Source organism: Microtus pennsylvanicus, chromosome 9 (assembly GCF_037038515.1).
Source record: "Microtus pennsylvanicus isolate mMicPen1 chromosome 9, mMicPen1.hap1, whole genome shotgun sequence".
In the NCBI taxonomy this organism is placed as follows: domain Eukaryota; kingdom Metazoa; phylum Chordata; class Mammalia; order Rodentia; family Cricetidae; genus Microtus; species Microtus pennsylvanicus.
In genome coordinates, this window is record NC_134587.1 from 49,083,348 (window position 1) to 49,106,413 (window position 23,066).

The window sequence follows — 23,066 nt, forward strand, 5'->3', positions numbered from 1 at the left end:
TTCTGGCTATGACAAACAATGCTGTTATGAACATAGTTGAGCACATGTCCTTGTGGTACGATTGAGCATCCTTTGGAAATATACCCAAAAATGGTATTACTGGGTCTTGAAGAAGATTGTTTCCTAATTTTTAGAGAAATCACCACACTGACGTTCAAAGGGGCTATACCAGCTTGCATTCTCACCAGCAATGCAGAAGTGTTCCCTTTTCCCCACAACTCTCCAGTATAAGTTGTCATCAGTGTGGCCATTCTTATAGGTGTAAGATGGAATCTCAGAGTTGTTTTGATTTTCATTTCTCTGATGACTAAGGATGTTGAATATTTCCTTAAGTGTCTTTCAGCCATTTTAGATCCATTTGAGAGTTCTCTATTTAGGTCTGTACTCCATTTTTTCATTTCATTATGTGTTCTTTTGCTGACCAATTTCTTGAGTTCTTTGTATATTTTGGAGATCAGACCTCTGTCTGATGTGGGGTTAGTGAAGATCTTTTCCCATTCTATAGGCTGTCATTTTGTCTTGTTGACCGTGTCCTTTTCTTTACAGAAGCTTTTCAGTTTTAGGAGGTCCCATTTATTAATTGTTTCTCTCAGTTTCTATGCTGCTGGGGTTAAATTTAGGAAGCGGTCTCCTGTGCCAGTGTGTTCAAGTGTACTTCCCATTTTCTCTTCTATAAGGTTCAGTGTGGCTGGTTTTATGTTGAGGTCTTTGATCCATTTGGACTTGAGTTTCATGCATGGTGATAGATATGGGTCTCTTTTCATTCTTCTACATGTTGATAACCGGTTATGCCAGCACCAGTTGTTAAATATGCTTTCTTTTTTCCATTTGATATTTTTTGCTTCTTTGTCAAAAATCAGGTGTTCGAAGATGTGTGGATTGATATCCAGGTTTGCTATTAGTTTCCATTGGTCCTTCTGTCTGTAGTAGAGTTTGAAGTCATGGATTGTGATGCCTCCAGAAGTTCTTTTCTTGTACAAGATTGTTTTGGCTATCCTGGGTTTTTTGCTTTTCCAAATGAAGTTGAGTGCCGTTCTTTCAAGGTCTGTGAAGAATTTTGTTGGGATTTTGATGGGCATTGCATTGAATCTGTAGATTGCTTTTGGTAAGATTGCCATTTTTACTATGTTAATTCTGCCTACCCAAGAGCATGGGAGATCTTTCCACTTTCTGGTGTCTTCTTCAGTTTCTTTCTTCAAAAATTTAAAGTTCTTGTCTTACAAGTCTTCCATTTGTTTGGTTAGAGTTACTCTTAGATATTTTATGCTATTAGATATTTTGGCTATTATGAAGGGTGTTGAATCTCTGATTTCTTCCTCAGCCCTTTTATGATTTGTGTATAGGAGGGCTACTGATTTTTTTTTGAGTTAATCTTGTATCCTGCTACATTACTGAAAGTGTTTATGAGTCATAGAAATTCCTTGGTAGAATTTTTGGGATCGCTTATATAAACTATCATATCATCAACAAACAGTGAGAGTTTGACTTCTTCTTTTCTGATTTGTATCCCCTTGATCTCCTTTTGGTGTCTTATTGCTCTAGCTAGGACCTCAAGAACTATATTGAATAAATGTGGAAAGAATGGACAACCTAGTCTTGTTCCTGAGTTCAGTGGAATCGCTGGGAATTTCTATCCATTTAGTTTGATGTTGGTTGTTGGCTTGCTGTATATTGCCTTTATTATATTTAAGTATGATCCTTGTATCCCTGCTCTCTCCAAAACCTTTATCATGAAGGAATGTTGTATTTTGCCAAAAGCTTTTTCGGCATGTAATGAGATGATCATGTGGTTTTTGTTTTTCAGCTTGTTTATATGGTGGATCATGTTGACAGATTTTCGTATGTTGAACCATCCCTGCATCTCTGGAATGAAGCCAACTTGGTCATGGTAGATGATGGTTCTGATGTGTTCTTGGATTCAATTTGCCAGTATTTTATTTAGTATTTTTGCATCAATGTTTATGAGTGAGATTGGTCTGTAATTTGCTTTCTTAGTAATGTCTTTTTGTGGTTTGGGTATCATGGTTATTGTAGCCTCATAGAAAGAGTTTGGCATTGTTCATTATGTTTCTCTTGTGTGGAATAATTTGAGGTGTATTGGTATTAGTTCTTCTTTGAAAGTCTTGTAGAATTCTGAGCTGAAACCATCTGGTCCTGCGCCTTTTTTGGTTGGGAGACTTTTGATATCTGTTTCTATTACTTCAGCAGTTATAGGTCTATTTTATTTGCTTACCTGGTCTTGATTTGCTTACTTGGTTTAATTTTGGTAAGTGATACTTATCCAGAAAGTTGTCCATTTTCTTTAAGTTTTCCAATTTTATGAAGTATGGGCTTTTGAAATATGACCTGCTGATTCTCTGTATTTCCTCTGTGTGTGTTGTTATGTCCCCTTTTCATTTCTGATTTTGTTAATTTGGATATTATCTCTTTGCCTTTAGGTTAGTTTGGATAAAGGTTTGTCTGTTTTGTTGATTGTCTTGAAGAACCCTTTGTCTCATTGATTCTTTGTATCGTTTTCTATGTTTCTGTTTTGTTGATTTCAGCTCTCAATTTGATTATTTCCTGCTGTCTAGTTCTTTTAGGTGAGCTTTCTTCTTTTTGTTTTAAAGTTTTCAAATGTTCTGTTAATTCACTCGTGTGAAAATATAATACATTTTTAATGAGTTGTATAAACATAATACCTTAAACAAGAAAATATATAATTTAACAAAATTGACCTTAAATTTCTATCAGCAGACCAAAATCCATACCATTTAGAGTGTGTGTGTGTGTGTGTGTGTATCCTTTTTTTTTTTAAGAAAGCAATCGACTGTGACCATTAACCACTTATAATCAACCCTCTTTAAATGAAAACAAACATTTAAAAACCATATTTGAGATTTTGTGTGTAGTTTTCTAGACTACATCCTGCTAATTGGGGACACTGTTAATCAGGTCTTTCATGGGCTATCCTGTGGACCATCTCAGCCAGTAGTCTTGAAGCTGTTGTAGATGTTGGAAAACCTGGGCCTTCGCTTCAGGGGGTCTTATTTAATCAATCCTTTTTAGGTGGTAAGGAATCCACAACTTTTTATCTTGTGTGGGGAAACAAAAGCAGAAGTTTTTTTCCAGAGTAACATGTCCTCAGACTTAAATTTTGAAGTCAATACCTTTAAAATGTAAATGTTAGTTTAGCTTAGCAGCCAATATAGTGAAATGTCTCTTTGCAGTTAGCTCATTCACAGTCACAAGGTTCAAAGAAAACACAATAACATACATAATCCAGACTCTTTGTTTAATTTTTATCTTTACATAGCTTTTTTTTTTCTTACTCTATTTCTTTTATTTTTGCTTTTTCATTTTTGGTTTTGTTTGTTTATTTGTTTGTTTTTGGGACAGGGTTTCTCTTGGTATCTTTGTCTGTCCTGGAACTCAGTCTGTAAACCAGGCTGGCCTCAAACTCACAGAGATCTGCCTGCTTCTGCCTCCCAAGTGCTGGGATTAAAGGTGTGAGTCACTACAACTAGCTACTCTATTCCATTTGTTAAGGACTTTCTCTATCCTTTTTCTTTTCTCTCCTAAGCCTATGTATATATGTTAAACACACTGTAAACCATTTAAAGTTTTTTTTTCCTGAATCTGTCTATTGTATATCTCTATCTCTTTTGAGTACATGAATTTTTAATTTGTTAAGCAACATGACTAGGATTAAAGCTGCAGCTTTGGCAACTAGCTCTGTCATATTCCTTAGTTTTTTGAGAGTCTAACTTCATGGTGGAGGTATTGGCGAGAACCATGTTTATTGCCACAACTCTGTGGAGTTTCAAGGTCCATGCCACCACCAAGAAGCCGACTGCTCATAAACACCATTTAAGTGTTTGTTGGCAGAGCCTCTTCAAAGAACTATAAGGTTTTTGTCACTAACGTTGAGTCAGGAAGCCTCTCTTAATGGAGCCACACCTCTGCTTGCCTCCAGCATACAGAGCGCACCAAAGACAATGCTGCTACCAAGAAGCTGTGCTTCACTCAGTTCTTTTCTCTCTAGGATTTTTTTTTCTTTCTTTTTTTTTTTTTTAAACTTTCTCAGACTTTATGTGGAAATTCTTGCCAAATGTTTGGGCGCCATTTGTAAACAGAAACTGTACTTTTGTTTCCCAATTAAATGTATAAAATAGAAGCAGTCACTGAGTTGAATGGGCCAAGGCCAGTTTCCCAGTGTTGTAAATAGAAATTGTACTTTTTGTTTCCCAGCTATCCAGACCCAAATAATCACACAGAAACTATATTAATTACAACAACACTGTTTGGTCAATGGCTTAAGCATATTCCTGGCTAGCTCTTACATCTTAAATTAAGCCATTTCTATTAATCTGTGTATTGCCACTAGGCTGTGGCTTACTGGTGCCTGCATGTTACTCCTTTGGCAGCTATATGGTATCTCATTAACTTTACCTGCTCTCTCTCTTTATGTCTCTGTTCGGATTTCCCACCTGACTTTACTCTGCTAAGCCACGGGCCAAAACAGCTTTATTCATCAACCAATGAAAGCGACATATATACTGAACAGCATCACACATCACTGTGTGATACACAGTACCCACAGCACACAGCCAATGACATTGTCTTGTCCTAGAAAGTGACAACACAGCAGTAGCTCCTGTTAGAGGATGATGATTGCTTTGTGGAGGCACAAAGGAACCAACAGGTTTGTGCACAGAGTGCAATGTTTAATCACCATCTCCTTGGATATTCAATTGAGGACTTAGAGCCCTGTTTGCTGCTAAATCTTGCTAATGACCTCACTCCTCTTATATAATACAGAAGGAGGCCTTCTTAAGACAGAGCACTACATAGAGTAAACCCGCCTGCCTGGAATGAGCTGCCGCGGTCACAGCTCCCCTGTTGCTCTGCTGTGTATCCATACTGGGAGGACTGACAGAACTCTTCAAGCTGGTCCCCATCTGACCTTACTATAGTCATCTCATATTCATATTCTACTTCTCTTGTATGCTAGACTCTACATATATCACTGAATCTAATCCTGAATTAGGCCATTATGGCCTCGTTATGGATGTGGAACTTGAAAGCCAAGGGGAAGCTTATTTTGAAATCATATAGCCCAAGAACCACAGAGCTGAGACTTGAACTCAGGTCTCTCTGACTGCAAAGCTCTGAGTTGGTGCTCTCCTATGGCATTTTTCTCTTCTAAAGAGTGTCTGTTTTACACTTACTTTGTGGTTAAGTTGACAGCTTGCTGTAAAGACTAGAAGATCCTACACTCAGACAAGAATTTCATTTTTCTTCTTAACATTGCAAACCCATGAAATATAAAGTGATAAACATGGCCAGATTACTTTCTTTTTATCAATCCATTTAGCAGATTCATAGTTTCCATTAATTTTCATCTGTCCCTATTACTTGTTTTATATAATAAATACTTCTCAAGCTTGACAGACACACTGAGTATAGATCACCTGAAGTAGACTCTCTCAATAAGCAGAGTGCAGCTAAAGATTGTGAATTAACTGGGAAAATTGCAAATCAGGTAGTCAGTGCAATAATTCCTTGTCACATCCAATCAATAAACTTTGTAAATCAACTCATTTAATTCAAAAAATGATCTATATAGATCAAGCAACCAATTAAACAATTAGCATACACTTTGCAATTAATTAATTAAAGCATCAATCACATAATTAACATTCCAAATTTTAGCTGCAGAATTTAGAATTCTCCTGCCTTCTGAACTATTAGATTATGCTTCTGAAGCCAACCTGCCTAAATGCTAGTAGGTTTTCGATTTCCCAGTCCACTCTGCAGCTCGTTGTTCTAAAGTATTTACATTGGTTTCAGCATTCGTTTATTTACTTACTTAACTTATGTATTGTCAAGGTCTCATGTATCCCAGGCTAGCTATGTGGCCAACGATAACCTTGAACTTGTGATTCTCCTGCCTCTCCCTTCTGAGTGCTGGCATTACAGGACTAAACCTCTACCTCTGATTTATGCCAGGACTTTATACATGCTTGACAAGCACTACCTACACCCCAACCCTAATTTCAGCTTTTAAATTGTGTTGGTGTGGTGTCCTGTCATTATAAACAAATTGCCTTTTTATTGTCCCTCAAGGAGAAAGGTATTTGTTGATTCTGAAAGGACAAGACTAGAATCTGGAAGTCCTGACTGGACATGAAACGGAACTGTCCAGAAGTTGTTAGAAGGGCCAGATGTGAGCATCAGGATAATCAGGCCTTGTGCTTTTATTCAGCTAAGGTTCTGTAGTGTTTGGAAAGGAAAGGTGGCTGGTCTTGGTCACAGGATTACTGTGCATCAAAGCCCACTTACCCCCCCCCCAGTAGTTTTTTTCTTTATTTGTGACTGTGTTCTCATGGGACTGTACCACTTCCTTCCCCTCCTGTATTACAAGCTTCCATTTTTGTTTTTAGTTTGGTTTGGTTTAGCTTTACTTTTTTGAGAGAGACTTTCTCTGTGTAGCCTTGGCTGTCCTTTAACTCACTCTGTAGACCTCGAACTCACAGAGATCCACCTGCCTCTGCTTCCTGAGTGCTGGGATTAAAGCTGTGCACCACCACCACCCTACTGTATAAGGCTAACATTAAATCTTACTTTTCATCTGAAGAATTGAGTTCTAGATCTTATCTCTCACAGATGTCCAGGTTCTGTTGGGAAAATGACACAGTATGACGACAACACTTGTATTGCCAAGTGTTTTCTCCTTATCAGTGAATGGGGAGGTAGGGGTTCTTGGTGTATCCCAGGCTGAGTGTAGAGAGCAACAGAGTCAATGTGGTGGCTGGGCTCCATGCTGTCTGGACTGCATGTCTCTTCCTACAGTACTCATTTGCCTGTGTGGTTTTTCTTTCAGTGACAATGTCAGTGCCTACTGCCTGCATATTGCTGAGGATGATGGGGAGGTAGACACAGATTTCCCACCGTTGGATTCCAATGAGCCCATTCATAAGTTTGGTTTCAGTACTTTGGCCCTGGTTGAAAAGTATTCATCTCCTGGTCTGACATCCAAAGAATCACTCTTTGTTCGAATGTGAGTACTACTTGTTATTTTCCTCAGTGTTTCACCCTGACCTGCTAGTATTTTGCATCAGGTTTTGTGCATCAGGTGAATTATGTGTGGTGCCTAGAACATCTGCTCACATGACTACTTGCAGAATGATTTGGGAACATGTGTGTGCATTGCTGTTTCATGCTTCTTCACCTACAGCATGTACAGCCAGTAATAGGCGTAGGTAGAGGTGGGAACAGCATGTCTACAGATGGCCTCTGGGAGCAGTGGTGACAAGGAGCCTAGGAAGCAGCATTTGGGTTTGCCACTTTCTAGTCAAGGAAATGAAAATGTGTATTGTGGTCATTTTTCTGTTGTGATTTAAAAACCTTTTCTCTCCGTCTGGTCCAAATTCAATTTGATTTTTCCTCGTTGCCTTCTTTTAGACTGTGCTTAGCCTTTCCTGTGCCTTTGTGAGTCTGGTGCAGCCTGTGAAAGTGTCTGTATATACATAAAATAACAGTCCTAGAAATCTATCTCCTGCATTGAAAGTGAACACATCGTAAGCAGATGTATAGTGATACATGTAGCTTTACTAATAGATCACCCAACCATCCGCCTTACAGCCTGCTGATTCAGAGCAGAGATGAGTCTAAGTGCTGTTTGAGGATGCTGCACCAGTTGAAGCAAACAGTACTGTTAGCTAAGATGATCATGATTAGCTCCAGCAGAGCTCACCCTGCTGTGATTTCCATCCAAAGAATGCTAAGTACTGCAGATGGAGGTGAAGATTTGTCCATTCGAGTCCCAGCAGCTAAGGGTGACCCCACACACTCAGGTTTCAGTCTAACCTAAGTGATTCTAAACTAGGCCTCTGCTGTCCCTCTCCTGGCCATCTCCTGGGATTAATAGTGATCCCTTTGGCACCCCCTGCTGTTTGGAGCCAGCAAATTCACAGTTCTAATGAGGCATTGCCTTGAAGGACTTTCTCCTGTCCCTTTAAAACAGATTCCTTTGTTTGAGACTTGGGAAAATAGGATTGTACAGCATAAACTATTTGAGTATTCTGGGTCTTTTTCCCCTTGTGAGAGAAAGTTTCTGTGTCCTCAGCGCAGCAGAGGACTCTGTGGAGAAGATATAGATGAATCTTCGGGTCTGTGCTTATACTTCGAGTATTAGAAGCCCCAAGTTGCCTTCTGTCCTTAGAGGCTCTCAACCCTATACCCCACAAAGACTCCAGAAACCTACTATTGGCCTCCCAGTGAGACGCCACAGGGCAAACCCAGGTTCAAGTCTCACTAGCAACTTGTTATTTGATTTTTGACATTACTTTGTTATGCCTTAATTTCTCTCCTATCAAATCTGGACAAGAGGAATATTCTTAAGCATGAGTAGTAAATTCTTATGAACTTAGGCTCATTGTGGAGCTGCATTGTTTCCCAAAATTAGTTTTGGTGTAGTGCCACTTGAATGCATATAAATATAAAACTTTGGCTCTAAAAGTCTATAATGTTTTAACTATAAATTCCCTATTTTACACAACCTAAAACATGACATTAAATATAACTAAATAATAGCATTAATAAATATTTAATAATCTTGATGTCAGTGTTTTGCTAAAAATAAATTGATGCCAGGTTTAGTGAGAGTTAAATGTTTTACTTGGCAACTTGAGTCTTTTGATGTTCATTTTCATGACAATGTGATTGCCATATTATTTCCCTTTTAAAGAATGAATGTTATTTTTAATTTCCAACACATTATTTTAATTAATTTATAATGTATCCTCCAAATGTAACCTTCTCCACTAGAGAATTCTTGTTTGCATTTGTCCCTTCAGATTTTCTGTTAGCATGACTAATTCCTCTTGTTCTGCTAGAACTTTTCTACATACAAAACTGGAAATCCTGTACCCAGAACAGAGCCCTCTCCTCCTTGTCACCTCCCTCCTGTCCCCAGTAAGCCAGGACAAGTGTGCTTCCTGCTTTTGTTGATTGAGCTACACAAAGATGGGCCTTCCTGGTACCTGGGCACACATGATTCTGGCACCAAAGAGCACACATTTTATAGAGATAGCCTGCCCCAGTAAAGCACTGTATGTAATCTGAGTTCTCACACCGTCTTTAGGCTTAGCAAACTTTGCTTCTGCTTGCAGTGATGAATTTGACCTTTACTAATCCATTAGTGATGTTAAATAGCTCTAGCTGCTGGCACATGCTGCCCCCACACCTCTCTTATCACAAACGTTAGCAGACCTCCTGTGAAGGCCAGGTAGTAAATGTCTTGGGCCTGTGTGTCATATAGTTTCTGTTGCAACACTCCATTATAATGTGAAGGTTGCCATAGGCGATGCGGAGGTAGTAGGCATGGCTGGCATTTGTTTGTCAGCCTCTGCTTCTTTTTAGCAAACTGACTTCCTTTCATTTCTGTCCAATGAGGGACAGCTGGGTGGAGTGAGGAGCATGCAACCAGAATTGGTATAATCTAAGCATATGCACATCTATAAAATATGTATATATATTTATATGATGTGTATATTTATACATTAATTTTTCTTTTAGTTCAATCATATATAAGTCTCCTTAAATGGATATGATTTTTGTATGTATATATGATTTTCATTGAGCTAAAATAAAATACTTAAATTCTGAAGCGCAGCCTATAAATTTAATAGTTGACTCCTGGAAGAAGGGGGCTGTGGACCTCAGAAAGTGATACTATGCAGATTAATATCAGGGAGAAGAGAGGTTTAAATTTAATTTTCTTTCTTTCTATCCTGCAAAGATTATGAATTACTAAATTTTATTATTATTTACATTCTATTTTTATTATTTTCTGCCCTCATCAGACAGAAGTGAAAAAAAGTAACCCTGCTATAGTGAGCTAGAAGTTGACAATAATAAAATAAACTTTATTTATTTTAAATGAATCTCTACTGGAAAAATGTTGTGTGGAAATGAATTTGGATTTGGATGTCTTCTAATACATCTCGTAGGTGAGAGTCAGGTTTAGTCCCCCAAATCCTATAGGCCTCAGGAAACCCCAGGACATAGAGCTTCTGTTTGAGGGAGACTTGATTTCTCTACCAACTTGAAAATTATAAACTTCTAACAAAAACAGCCTGCTTTCCAAGTCCATGGGTGGATAAATTTCTAAACTATCCATTGATTCTGATTGACTTTAGACAGATTGAGTGTGTGTTGTCTAAGCAGTAAAGATGGGTGGACGCATCAGGACTGTAGGAAGCAGGGAAAATGTGGGAGGGAAAAACAGGGGAGGTTGTTTGTTTCTTGAGACAGGTTCTCTTATATGTAAGGCTGGCCTGGAACTTAGTGAGCAGCCAAAGGTGACTTTGAGCTCCTGATCCATAACATGCCTGGTTTCTATAGTGTGCTAAGGATCAAACCCAGCCCCCTGTGCCTGGTGGGCAAGCAGTCTGGTGACTAAAAATGCAGCCCGAGGACAATTCTTGACTGATGTCCAAAGCCAGATAAAAAGCTGGATCTCAGATGGACCCCAGCATCTGGAGAAGTGCTCCTTGCTAGCAGTGACCAAACTGGGACCCAGCTATCCTCTAGAAATACAGTGATACAAGAAAGGGACTACCTCATCTGTCTGCTTCTACCCTCCTCCAGCACAGTGCTCATTCACCCAGAACTCGTGAAATGGAATTGAGTTCACAAATGGCAATGACAAAGCAGACCTGGCTACAGAGTGAGGAAGGAGGGTTCCAAGGGAGCAAACATCTAGACTAATAAAACAGACAGAACCAGGTCAGATCCATGTCAGTCAGTGCACTTACATTACCTTCCTTTGTGTTTTCCTTACAATGTTTAGTACAATAATGAGCAAAGGATTGCATGTTAATAGAGTCTAGGTACATTTCTGCTGTGTGGATGAAGAGCCACCAGGTAAGAGGTGGGAAGCTGGACTGCCTTGAACAACCACCATGGCCAGAGGACTCCCCAAAGCTGCCTAGGTTTCACTTGGCTTTGCCCAGAGGAAATGGTGAGCAGCTTGTAAAGAGGCATACCCAGGTTCACTGCTCTTTCTTACGTGAGTACTTTTAAAAGCCTGTAGTTTTAAAATTACCTTTTTGATGGTATCTCCAAAATATACACCAAATGGCTGGTCCTTTATCAGGAAGGGCATCATTAACTAGAAGATTCTTCTGCTCTTCAGAGGCATTGCCTTGTGATCTGTAAAGTGGAACGGGCAAGAAAAAGAGAAGAAAAGGCAAACAGACATTTTTCATATATTTAATTTCTGCCTTTATCCCTATAAGCACCTCCTTTGTAAAACCTTTAAGCTGAGGATCAGAGCAAGATCACATAGTTTGGGAAGGGGCAGAGCTAAAATGGAATACAAAATAAAAATAAGAGTCGTGTTCTCTGTCATCAAGCCTGGCAATCTAGGTATGAATTACCCAGACCAACTGCATGTTGTTTCCTTCCATACTGTTGTATTAGCAAACATTTTCATTGTTCTTATATATGAAAATGGAACATGCAGCCTGCTTAATTTTGTATTTGTAAATCTGACTTGATTTCCTTTTTGACAAAGGCTATTGTCTGGAGGAAAGAAAAGATTGTTCTTTGTGTCTGTTTTAAATGGCAGAAATACTGGAACAAGTAATAAAGATGGAAAGAATTAATTACATCCTTCTAAGAATTCAAAGGTTAGACAAACCAAGTATGGATGCTTTGCTGGCTAAGATATCGGCAGAAAATGTGCTAGGGTATGCTTTATTCTTACAATAATAGCACACATTTTTAGACAGCTATCATTTACTTCAATATTCAACGATTATACCAGATTGTTGCTGTAGTTACTGTGTCTTCTGAAAGTTTGGGACTCGCATTTCTGAGTTAATGCAGCTTGTTTCATGCTGCAGCCCCCTTGGCTATGTTCAGTTCCTGTGTCTCATTTTGATTTCCTCTGCTCTCCCTCAGCTTACGTTGGAGTCTGTCAGCTGCTGCTGTGTACATGTCAGGCTAGTGACTCGTAATGTTTATTAATACAGTGTCAGTCTTGCTGCTGAAACAACCGTGATGCTTCAGAAGGTTGCAGTGGAACGAAGCGTTTGATTTCCAGATCCTGTCTGCACTGCATGGTGAATACATTCTCACATGTTATGCAGTTCACTGACCTGACAGTTATAGAACCCCACCTGAGACCCCATTTCAGCAGGACATATTTGAACAGAAACAGTTTGCAAAACTTTACACACTTAAACTCCTGCCAAGGCAAACTGTTAGCCACTTGAGTTTGTTATAAATACCCAGTGGCAGTGCTTAGAAGGAGCCCACAGTGTGTTTTATATTCTGAGCGGAATGTGAATGTCTTTGCGGTTATATAGAGTAGTAAATAATTGAGTTTGATTAGGGAGAGGGACCTCATTATCCCCACCTGTGCCCAGCTGGAAGGGGAGGGTCGAAATGAAGCCATTAGCTGTCTCTCTTACTGGCATCTCAAAGAGCTCAAATACATCTGTGTCTTATTTTCTTTTCTGGCACAATCAGTCGAGCAGGCTAAGCAGGCATGACCAGATTTGGCAAGTCCCAAGGACTCTGGCAAAGATACACAAGGAGAAGGCGGAGGGCAGTCATTTTGGCTTCTCACTGCCCATTAGTCTAGCAAGTTACGTTTTTGGAAAATGTCTATTTTGGAAAAAAAGTACTTTGTCCAATGTCAAACATCACATTCTTACACAATGTGCTTTGATCTTTCAAAAAAAAAAGTGGTCAGCGCAAGGGGAAGCAAACTGTGGCATTCATACCAGCATCAACTCCCTTTGTGGTTAAAGTGATGCCCCAGGGACTGACTTTAAAGCAGGCATGCTGCAATTATTGCAAGGCTTTCTCTTGCTCATATATTTTCATTTTCTACCTTGGAGTACTGGAGAATGAACACATGGACGGGGGCCAGAGCAGGTGACAACCAAAGGACTGCATCTCCATTGCTGTTGTGAACTGCTCAGAACCAAAGAACACAGGTCTGCTTTTGGCACCTTTATCCCACCTTTGGAAACTGAGACCACGGTCCTTGAAACCATGACATTTTCCAAGGTCTCTTTAGAAGGGTCTGAGAGCCAGCATAGTTGTAAACCTTTCCCACAGGTTGGTCATTGGTTCCTATCTGGGAGAAGTATTGGTTTCTGGAAGTCTCTTGCCCTGAGTCCCTCAGCCTCCACTCTAAGCAATAAAGGAGTTAAAAACAAACAAACAAACAAAAAAGAAAATAGACTCTGGATTCTGCAAGTCAGTCTTGGGTTAAATTGTGGCTCCTGCAGCCCTTTGCTGTTGGGCTATTGATTGTTGCTACTAAGGCCTGTTAACCAATGAATTGTGAATGCAGCTACAACCATTACGAGTATAGCAAGTAGCAGTTGCATCTTTTCTTGGGAAAAAAACTGTTGATTTAACTTATCTAATCAGTAACCTTTGAACTTATTAACTTAATGTTTACCTCCAGGCGGGTGTCTTAACATGTTGGTTTCCTGTTATAAAGTGGGACCAATAATAGCACCTACCTTTCTTGGGGGAAGGAATTATGGGAACAAGTAAATGTGCAGAAATACTGTTTTTGTTATACATCATTCGTTTGGCTATTTTTTGGGACAAGATCTCACTGTGCAGCCCAGGTTGGCCTGAAACTTGAAGATCTTTAGCCTCCAAGTGCTGTATGCTCCCATGCCCAAATGTTATATATCTCTTTTATTAAAGACCAGCCAATGGCTAACATGTTAGTTATTGCTTATTAAGTATTATTTGACAGATGTTATTATAAACACTTTCAATTCCAATAATTATTATCATCCCAGTTTGCCTGTGAGGAAATGAGCCAGAGTAACTATGGTTCACTCAGCAAAGGCCAAGCTTGACTTCAAACTAGCGATTGTATTCTCCAGCTGGGTATGCTCTGCCGCCTTAGTGTCGTTTTTCCCTCTCCCTGGCATGGCGTGATGCTGAGATAGCTCTCCTGAGGGAGCTCCTCTGACACTCTCTTGGGTGTGGCTCATCAGGTATACTGTGTCCCATGACTATATAGAGAGAAGCCATCTGTTAACTGTTTTGGTCTTCCCTCCCATAGACTATGTACATATGTTAGGAACCATTTTGTTGACTTCTCAGTCTGAAATAGGATGAGTGTGAGTTTTGCCTCAGGAGACTTTTCCTGATGCCACCAGCCTCATTTCTATGAAATGATATCTGTGCTCTTTTAGGATTGAATGCATTTATAAACATTTTTAACAAATTAAAATAATACTTGTCACATAGTAAATGTTTAATAAACAGTAGTTAGTAGTTACTGCTGTTATTTGGGATTGTTAAATGGTGAGCAATGTACGTAATACAAATTTAAAAACTCTTTTTTAATTCTCACTGAATTTTCCTTCAGTGTGACAGTGATTTTCTATTATCTACTGTCCCCCCCCAAAATCACAGAGTTATGCTGCTTATGAATTTTACTCTCTCAAAAGGAAAACTTTGAACATTGAGCCCAGAATCTGTCCTTCAGGGAGGTTTTGATGCCTAGATTGAAGGCTACTTTCTGACAGTGTCCCTAAATGCTGCCACCAAGCAGCTAATCACACAGTTTAATGCCCCTGTGCTGCTGTGGCTGTTGAGATGCATTCCATCCATCCATCTATCCATCCATCCATCCATCCATCCATCCATCCATCCATCCTCCTAATAAAAACTCTTTGTGGAAGCCAGAGCAGACCTCTTCCTTTGGAGTAATGATTTGGGTCAAGACAGACACAGCCAGTACTAGGAAGCACCTCTCCCTGTTTGCCACCCCTAGTGTCAGGTACCCAGCCTCCATTGTGTATTTTTCCCTTGTAACAATTCTGAAGGGAAGGGACCTCCTCTGGGGGTGGGGAGAACGACACTGAAGTGTTTGTATATCACAGCCTTTCACTCACAGGGCATTTCACTTGCAGCCTGTGTGTGTTCCTTCCCAATGAACTGCCTTCTCGATTGGTGTCCTGCCCTGTCCCTGTACTTTTTTGTTTTTGTTTGCTTTTGGATAAGAACCTGTCCTGTTTCCTGTGTTTCTCCATCATCTTTGGCTTACCGCTTAGGAAAGCACTCATTGTCTGGGACTAATGCTAGTGTCAAAATTCTGTGGTAAGTCTGAAGCAGTCACATAAGTTTATAATCCCAGCACTTCAGAGGTTGAAGTAGGAATGTATCAAGTTCAGTGCAGTCTGAGCTACATTGCCAGGCTATGTCTTAAGCTCCCTCCCTTCCCCCAAAGGCCTCTTTGGTGGTTGTGTGGCTTTTCCCCGGCACAGAATTGAGCTCCATGAGTGAGTAATCTCTTCTTAAATGTCCATGTGTTCTTCAGTGGTTAGCAGACTTGACAGGACCCAGCTTTAAATTGACTGAAACACTTCTGGCAGCATTTAGTCAGCTCTCTGATGTCGAGTTTCATCTTGTACCTACACACTGCAGCCCACAGAGGTGTGGGAGGGCAGGCGTCTCTGCTCAGTGTGTCCAGGATGCACTGTCCTAAGCCTGGATGATGGGTCTGTGAGTGACCTACCTGTCCATTCTGGCTAGATACCCCACACAAGTCCCAGCCCAGGAGAAGGTAGGCAAGACTAGCAACATGGTTTGCCCATGAGCCCATTGTCTCCTCAGTCTCAAACCTGATGCCCTCTGTGGAATAAGAGCATCTTTCAAAGATATATTGCGGTAGACATTTTAGAAAGCCCATAAAAAACGCAGAATGTAAAGAAATAAGGCATAAAATCCAGACTGTTTGGAAGTCAAGCTGAGAAGTGTGGTAGCGGATCACCATTTCTGTTTATTAGATGGGAGCCCAACTTAAAAGCCACACCTAGCTAGGTGCTAAAACACTTGCTCCTGCACTCTACCTTCAGAATGCCATGTACATGTGTCCCCCAGAACCCTCTCCCTTGCAGGTCTCCACACCAAATAAGAGCCAAGCTTTACATTTGTCTGGAGGTAAAGAGATGGAATTTAGACCTAACAGGGGGAAACTGACTGGATGGGGCTATGTATGTCCGCAGGGCAGGGCCACCTTCTCCTTTTAATGTGCACGCTTTTACAAAAATGGAACCCAGAGTAAGATAGCACACACTCGTGGATGCATGTTCCAAGTGCTGCTTTGCCCCTTCCCTTCACTGTTGTTTTCATTTTCCTCCCGTGAACCTTGCTACCCTGGCTTCAGCTTGGAGGCTGTAAAGGAAGATGGAGAGCCGAGTTACCTCAGAATGATCACTATCGTTAACATTCACGGGTGGTTCACTTATCATTCCTGACTGCACAGACATGGCAGCCGCGCGGAAGCGTCCGCAGGTGTAGCATGGTGATACATATTACATTGTGCCACAATGGATTTATGTATTCTGTAACAAAAGAAAAGTGTAATGAAAAAATACAGAAGGTAATCCTTTATTCTTCCGCTACACAATTTATCAGTAAGGTCTGTAGATGGGAAGTGCCAGGGATTTCCTCTGCTTGCTTTAACCTTGGCACCCAGGTATGTTTTAGTAAAATGACAGAAAAATACAGACGTGGGGTTTTCCTCTGCTTCAAACCTTTTAAAAGGACACTTTGAATTTATGAAAGTTAGTTCAAATACGAAACTGCCTGTTAGGCTTTTACTCTGCCCTTTCCCGAAAAGTTGAGTAGTGCCTTGGAATGATGCTGTCGGCTGGCCGCAGAATGGGAGCCAGTGCAGCAGTTTATGAGCAGCAGAATCCCTGTCCTTGAGGTGGCTCCCAGTGGGTGAGAGTCTGAGGCCGGGGCCAGCGCTAGTTTGCAAATCCCCGAGAGTTTGTGTTTCCTTTTGGCCCTACTCATCCATCGCCCAACATATTGTCACAGATGGAGGACATACTGACTTCTGAGGAGAAAGCCGGGAAGGCAGATCTGAGTGGGGTTGATTGGCATTTGTTCCAAATACATACTGGCTGAGTGCCAGAGCAAACACCCGCAAGTTTTTAAATGCACAAGGCTCTTCACATATCAGTACTCTTGCCAAAATATCACTTACGGCATCACTCCCAAAATAGAGTTGTTTTTTTTTTTTAAAAAAAGAGCTATTTCTTATTTTGCTTTGATCAGTAAAATAAACTTTAAAGATTGTTCTGGGATAGGGTCCAGCTTCTGAAGTAAAGAATGGCTAGGGCGCAGGCATGATTCAGTAACAGAGTGCTCAGTAGAATTAGCGCGACAGTTCTCAGGCCTGCTGCTCAACAGCAAGAACCTCACCAAGTTAAAACGAATGCATCCGCTGGCCCGAGCAGCAGCAGCTTTGTGCTTGTTGACAAATGCAACATCAAGGATTAAAGAGCACGCTGTATGGAGACGAGCATGGTGGAGAGGTCTCTGTGTTAGGGAAACAAATTGGGTCCTTGGTTTTGAGATCAGCCCATAGCTCCTGTAGAGAACCAGCCTCCTGATGGATCTAACCTGGGCTACAGACCCTTTCCCAGCCTAATCTACCACTGGGAGGCTTTCCCAGGGCTTGACGTTTCTTTCAGATTTGTTAGTACTAAGTTCTGCCATGGTTTTTGGCCATGTTTCCCTTTGAGATTCTTATGGGGAAATGGGAATGTGACCAAACTCCTTGTAGCAATTCTCATGTTCTGTAGTTGGAAACTTGGGTCCCTTTTTTTTTTTTTCACAAGCTGCTTGGAATTAGCCTGTTTTGTTCCAGTGCCCTAGTGTAGGGGTAGTTCTTGTGATGCTTGCCACTGCAACTAACAGTCTCTATAAAATTACATCTCATGCAGGTGATGGCCTATGGGTTTTTGGGTTTTGTTCATTTAGCATCCTTGTTGTTTGTTTACTTGCTTTTTTTATTTTTCAATCTAGATGAACCTTCTTCAACCTAATTTGACTAGAAGCTTGCAAGTAGTGTTAGAGTTTTGTCTTTCACTTGTTTTTGCTTAAACTAATATTTAGTTTGATTTTTCTACGACTGAATAAATAAACCATTTATAGTGATGTATACAAAGATTGTATATCAAAAGCTGTATCAGGCCAGGCATGGTGGGGCACACCTTTAATCCCAGCATTCAGAAGGCAGTGGCAGATGGAGTTCTGTTAGTTTGAGGCCAACCTGGTCTATTTAGTGAGACTCTGTCTGAAAACAACCAAAATAACAACAAAAGATGGAAGAACAGACTGATGTTCTACTAGATAGTAAGAGCTTTTTCTTTTCTCTGGGATACCTAGGGGCTTGTAATGATAGTATCTGCCTGCAGTGGCATCTACTGACATAAGTCAGGTTCTGTCAGTTGTCACTCCTTGTTGCAGGATTTGGCTCCCAGGCCAATACTGGGAATCGTGCTCCTCCTTCTGACCCCAGCAGACCAGCTAGGTTCAGTCTGTAGTAAATTAGAAAAGCCTGCACTACCCCGACCTTGTTTCAGTGGGTTCCGCTTACATTAGAATACCTCTGAGAAGTAGGGTTGGGTTGGGTTGGGTTGGGTTGGGTTGGGTTGGGTTGGGTTGGGTTGGGTTTGGTTTTCCCAAGACAAGGTTTCTCTGTGTATCCTGCCTGTACTGTTTCTGTAGACCAGACAGGCCTCGAACTCAGAGATCCGGCTGCCTGTACCTCCCAAGTCCTAGGATTAAAGGTGTTACTTTGTCGCTGTCCCAGGTGAAAGCTGTAGTGATGGCTCTTTTGTGCTTGTCTTTTCCTGCAGAAATGCTGCTCATGGCTTCTCCCTGATCCAAGTGGACAACACAAAGGTCACCATGAAGGAGATCCTGCTAAAGGCAGTGAAACGACGAAAAGGATCCCAGAGAATTTCAGGTGGGTTAAATTATACCATGGCAAGAGAAGCTAAGAACTTAGTTAAAGGAGTGTGTGCGTGCGTGCTTGTGTGCGTGCGTGTATGTGTGTAGGCATGTGTATGTGTGTGTGGAGGGAGTGTAGGTTATCTGGCTATGTTGTTTTGGCTATCCTTTCTAGAAGGCTAATTAGCAGGTCTACAGTTTAGGGGGAAAATGACTTTTTAAAGCTTCCTTTGGGCCTTAGAAGGAACTGGATCAATGGCATATGTGAGAAGAGCATGTTCAAATCAATTATGGGCAGTCCATCATTAATAATTTGTGGTAAATTAAGACAGAGCTATTTGTGTTTGCCATTAGTTAATGTAAGCCTGTCTTAAAATCTAAACTAAGGAGTTAGAGACATAGCTTAGTGGCAGAGTGGCTTGCCTAGCATGTGCATAGTCCTGGCTTCTGTCCCCAGCACCACACAGAATCAAAACAAAGCCTGAAACTTGCACTGTTTTCATGTTTTCACACAATTTTACATGAAAGTATTTTCAGTTACTAGAATTCAGGATATGGGGGATAGGAGGACATTCTCTTTATTTTTACTAAATGAGGGCAATCTTACAAAGATAAATTGATATACCCATGTAGCTGTTAATCTCTTAATCTCTACCTCCTCATTAACCAACTCTTGTGTAGAAAATAGACTTGTGCTATTAAATGTATATATAAAGGATATAGAACACAAATATCAATATTAAGAAACAGTTCCTCCTCCCTACCCCACTCTCAAAAGAGGGAGCAGCCTAGACAGAAAGCCACCAAAGAGAATGCTTAAAAATTGTGCTTCGCATGCTGAAGTGTGGCTCTCCACAGTCGATATGGTGCGGGGGTGGAGAAGGACTCCGTTTTCTTTAAGGGGCTGGCCACCAGGAGTTTGACCATGCTCCAGTAAGTGTATGGGCAGCACAAGTTGGACTAGTGTTTTTACCTCCTTTTTTTTTTTTTGTGGGGAGGGGGTCACTTGAGACCTGGGAGGACTGGGAAGTTAAGTGTGCTCAGGGCTCATGATCTGAAATTTTCAAGTAATCGATAAAAATATTATGAAAAAAAGAAACAGTTATTCTCAAAAATAATTCAAGATTTATCTATAACAGACTGCTATACTACAGTCAGCACATATATGACAAGTCAAGTAAGTGTCTTAGCTTTGTAAGTGAAGAGACTTCTTAAACACCTTTGAGCTCACCTTTTGGAAAGAAAAAGGGCATTTCACAGCTTGACGAAAATAGTTGTGTTCTCTTTTTAAGGGGAGGCATATAATCTGTTCCAGATTTAATTAGCTATCTTCAGATGAAAGCTGAAGTTTTAATAAAAGTTAGAAGAGATAACACAGTGAAGGACACGGATGAGCTGTCTCAAGGCCATATTCCAGGGGAACGATAAGAGCTGTAAAAAATGGCAAAGGAGAGCAATTGAATGGAGCAATGAAAATCTGATTCTCATAAAAAAGAGAGAGAGAGAGAGATGCTGGTAGGGGCGGTTGTAGATGAGACCTGCTAGCGTCTGCAAGCAATTTGGATGCTTGCCAGGAGTCATTGTTCACCCTCGGCTGTGGCGGCTCCGTCCAGATGTGCCAACTGCACGTTTCGGCTTTTGCCAGCTGACTGCGCCGTTTGATAACCAGCTCTCTGGATGCCCATCACTGGCCGCAGAGATAGAATTAAATGATGATGATCTTCCCACAAGTTGGGAGAGGAAACAATGCATATAAATCTTGATTTCATCTCAGCGTGAGAAGTCTTTATCCATCATCACTCATAATGAACAAGTCGTTAGCTGGGATGAATGGTGTTCTGCTTTTTCCAAACACCTCTTTTGTTCATTTTTTGGGTGACTTTTATCTATTGCATGGGGGTCAAACCTCTTTGCATTTAGGGGATGATTAAAGAGGCACAGCCTCTCTTTCCCAGGGGAGAGTAGATGTTTTGGGGGTTCCAGGTGCCAATCTAATAGCTTTTAAATAGCTTCATATACTCAAGGGTATTTAATGAGTACTCACTCTGTAGAATCAGGGGTCTTTGCTCTCTATATTTTTTACATAATAGTGAGTTTTGTAATACAACTCTTTATATTCTGAGAATGCATTATTTTGAGCTATCTAGGAAGGGGTGGAAATTTATTTTAGTCTTCTCAATAGAAAGTGTGCTGCCAGTGGATTTTTTCTTAAGGCTGTGAAGCCCCAGTAAACGTAGGGAGTACAGCTAAGCCAGTGTCCTTTCTTCTGTCTCCAGCTGACACTTTCCAGTCTTATACTTGTTTATCTATGTCTGTTCCCAACATCCCATTGTACGTGCATACAAACACGCACACACACGTGTTCTTCCTTGTGCTCACTTTTGTATACGCACCCCTGCCATTTTCATCAGTCTTTGCCATATCCTTGATAAAGGCTTGAGATTTGGCATTCAAATCACAGTGATCTGTATTATTTATTCCTATTCATGCTACTGAAGTTGATTGAGATTTATATATTTACATAAATTCCTGTCCATTTCTTAAGTCAAAAACATTTTAAAATAAACCTTTTTAATTGCTTTAAGAGTATGTTCTCACAAGTAGAAGGGTCACACCAAGTTGGCAACCATTTATTTAGGGTTAGCACAGAAGAGGTGATATTGATGTTGTGGTTTCAGGTATGTTACAGTCACTCTGTACTGGGGAGTGAGGAGGTTTTTGGTGGTGACTAAGGAAAAGAAGAAAAACCTCTTAACATAGAGGGAAGTACATAGAGACCATGGGAGTGTGCCCTGAAGGCTGATAGGACTGGTGTGCTGAGCCCTCTCCTCAGACAGCCTTTGGTGTGTGTGTGGGGGGGGGGGGAGCTACACTTGTCTCTTAACACTGTTGTGTAGCTCAAGTTAGAAGCAACGGAGAGACGCTTGAAATTGAGCAGCACGTGAAAGATGGTGCTGAGTCTGATGAGGCCCTTCAGAGAACAGACTTGAGGAATGGTTGGCACTTTCCCCACACGCCTAGCTCCTCTCAGCTTTCTAGTCTGACCATAGAGCTTCATTTAATATCAGCAACAAGTGGGGAGTTGGAATGATCCCATTACTAAATCTAGTTTGGACTTAATGACAGTCGCAGTACCTAATACTCTCGTATTTTTTAAAGAAAAACAGTATTGAGAAAAAGAAAGAACAAAACAAAGCCCAGCCAATCTCTGTTTGTATGGGACTTTAAAATGATTTGTTATGACTATTGATGAACACTGCAGGGGTCTGGTTGCTATCCCTGTACTTAACCAGAGGGGTCCTTTCACAGGAGTCCAGTCTCTGATAAGGCACATTCTTAAAGCTGATCTTCAAATGTCTCTTTCAGAGTTGTTCATTTTATCACTGACCTTCTTGACATTTGGGATTTCCTTGCAGCAGCAGAAGTATGCTGTTAAAAAATAATAAGTAGATAATCCAGTGCTAGAATAATTCAACAAAACTTGTTTACTGATTTAACAGTTCAGTGGTAGAATTTTTGACACAGAGAAAATACATCACTGTCAGATCCATAGATTTAGCCAGTATAATACATTAGTCTATCATTTAAAGGATGAAGGCCATAGATGGTCAGTTTCTCCCCTTGTCGGGGTCACCCTTATTGTGACCTTGAGCTTCCTGGTATTTTGTGCGTTGCTGTGCTTTAATGCTTTAGTCCACCAGCTGTCACCATTCTCCTGAAGCATGTTGGTGTGGCAGAGACGCTGCTGAGAAACGGAAGCATCTCAGTTCCAGATTCACACAGACACAGTCTAGGAGAGGCTGACGTGAAGTAGGATTTGCTCCGCAGTTAGAGATCTGTGTGGCTCTGATTCTTGGTGTGGTCTCATTTTGAAGAGGAGTCACTTTTCTGTTATCTGCTAAAAGGGACAGAAAGCACGATAACTTCCTCAACAACCTGTTCTGACTTTTGAAGTGTAGACATACTTGATTAGTTTGTTTTTAGGTTTTACAGTAGTAATTGCCTTTTGATGTTCATTAATGCTTGTCTCAGAAATTTCGCCTAGAGAAGTGTTAGCTTTGCCACGGAGCTCCTTCAGCCTCTTTTTTGAGAGTCACAGAGACGGACTCACCTGCTAGTGGACTGTGCTTCACTTACTGCTCTGAAGCAGTATTCCCTGAAGTGCACTGGGAGGGGAGAGTGGTGGTAGAGGTAAAAAGCAGCCACAGATGGTACAGGGGATTCTGTGTGACAGACAGATGATTTTTTATTGGGTTCTTTGGTTCTCCATTAAGAATTCA

At 40.8% G+C, this 23,066-nt stretch overlaps 1 protein-coding gene across 12 annotated transcripts in view; it reads left to right on the forward strand.

The window, feature by feature from the left end:
* Mapkap1 (MAPK associated protein 1) overlaps positions 1-23,066 on the forward strand; it is a 216,558-nt gene that overhangs the window by 106,666 nt on the left and 86,826 nt on the right. For all 12 annotated transcript variants that reach the window (XM_075985951.1, XM_075985953.1, XM_075985950.1 and 9 more), the window contains 2 exons: positions 6,866-7,042; positions 18,693-18,802. In XM_075985951.1, the coding sequence (XP_075842066.1) occupies positions 6,866-7,042; positions 18,693-18,802 (287 nt within the window). The remainder of the gene's footprint in view (positions 1-6,865; positions 7,043-18,692; positions 18,803-23,066) is intronic.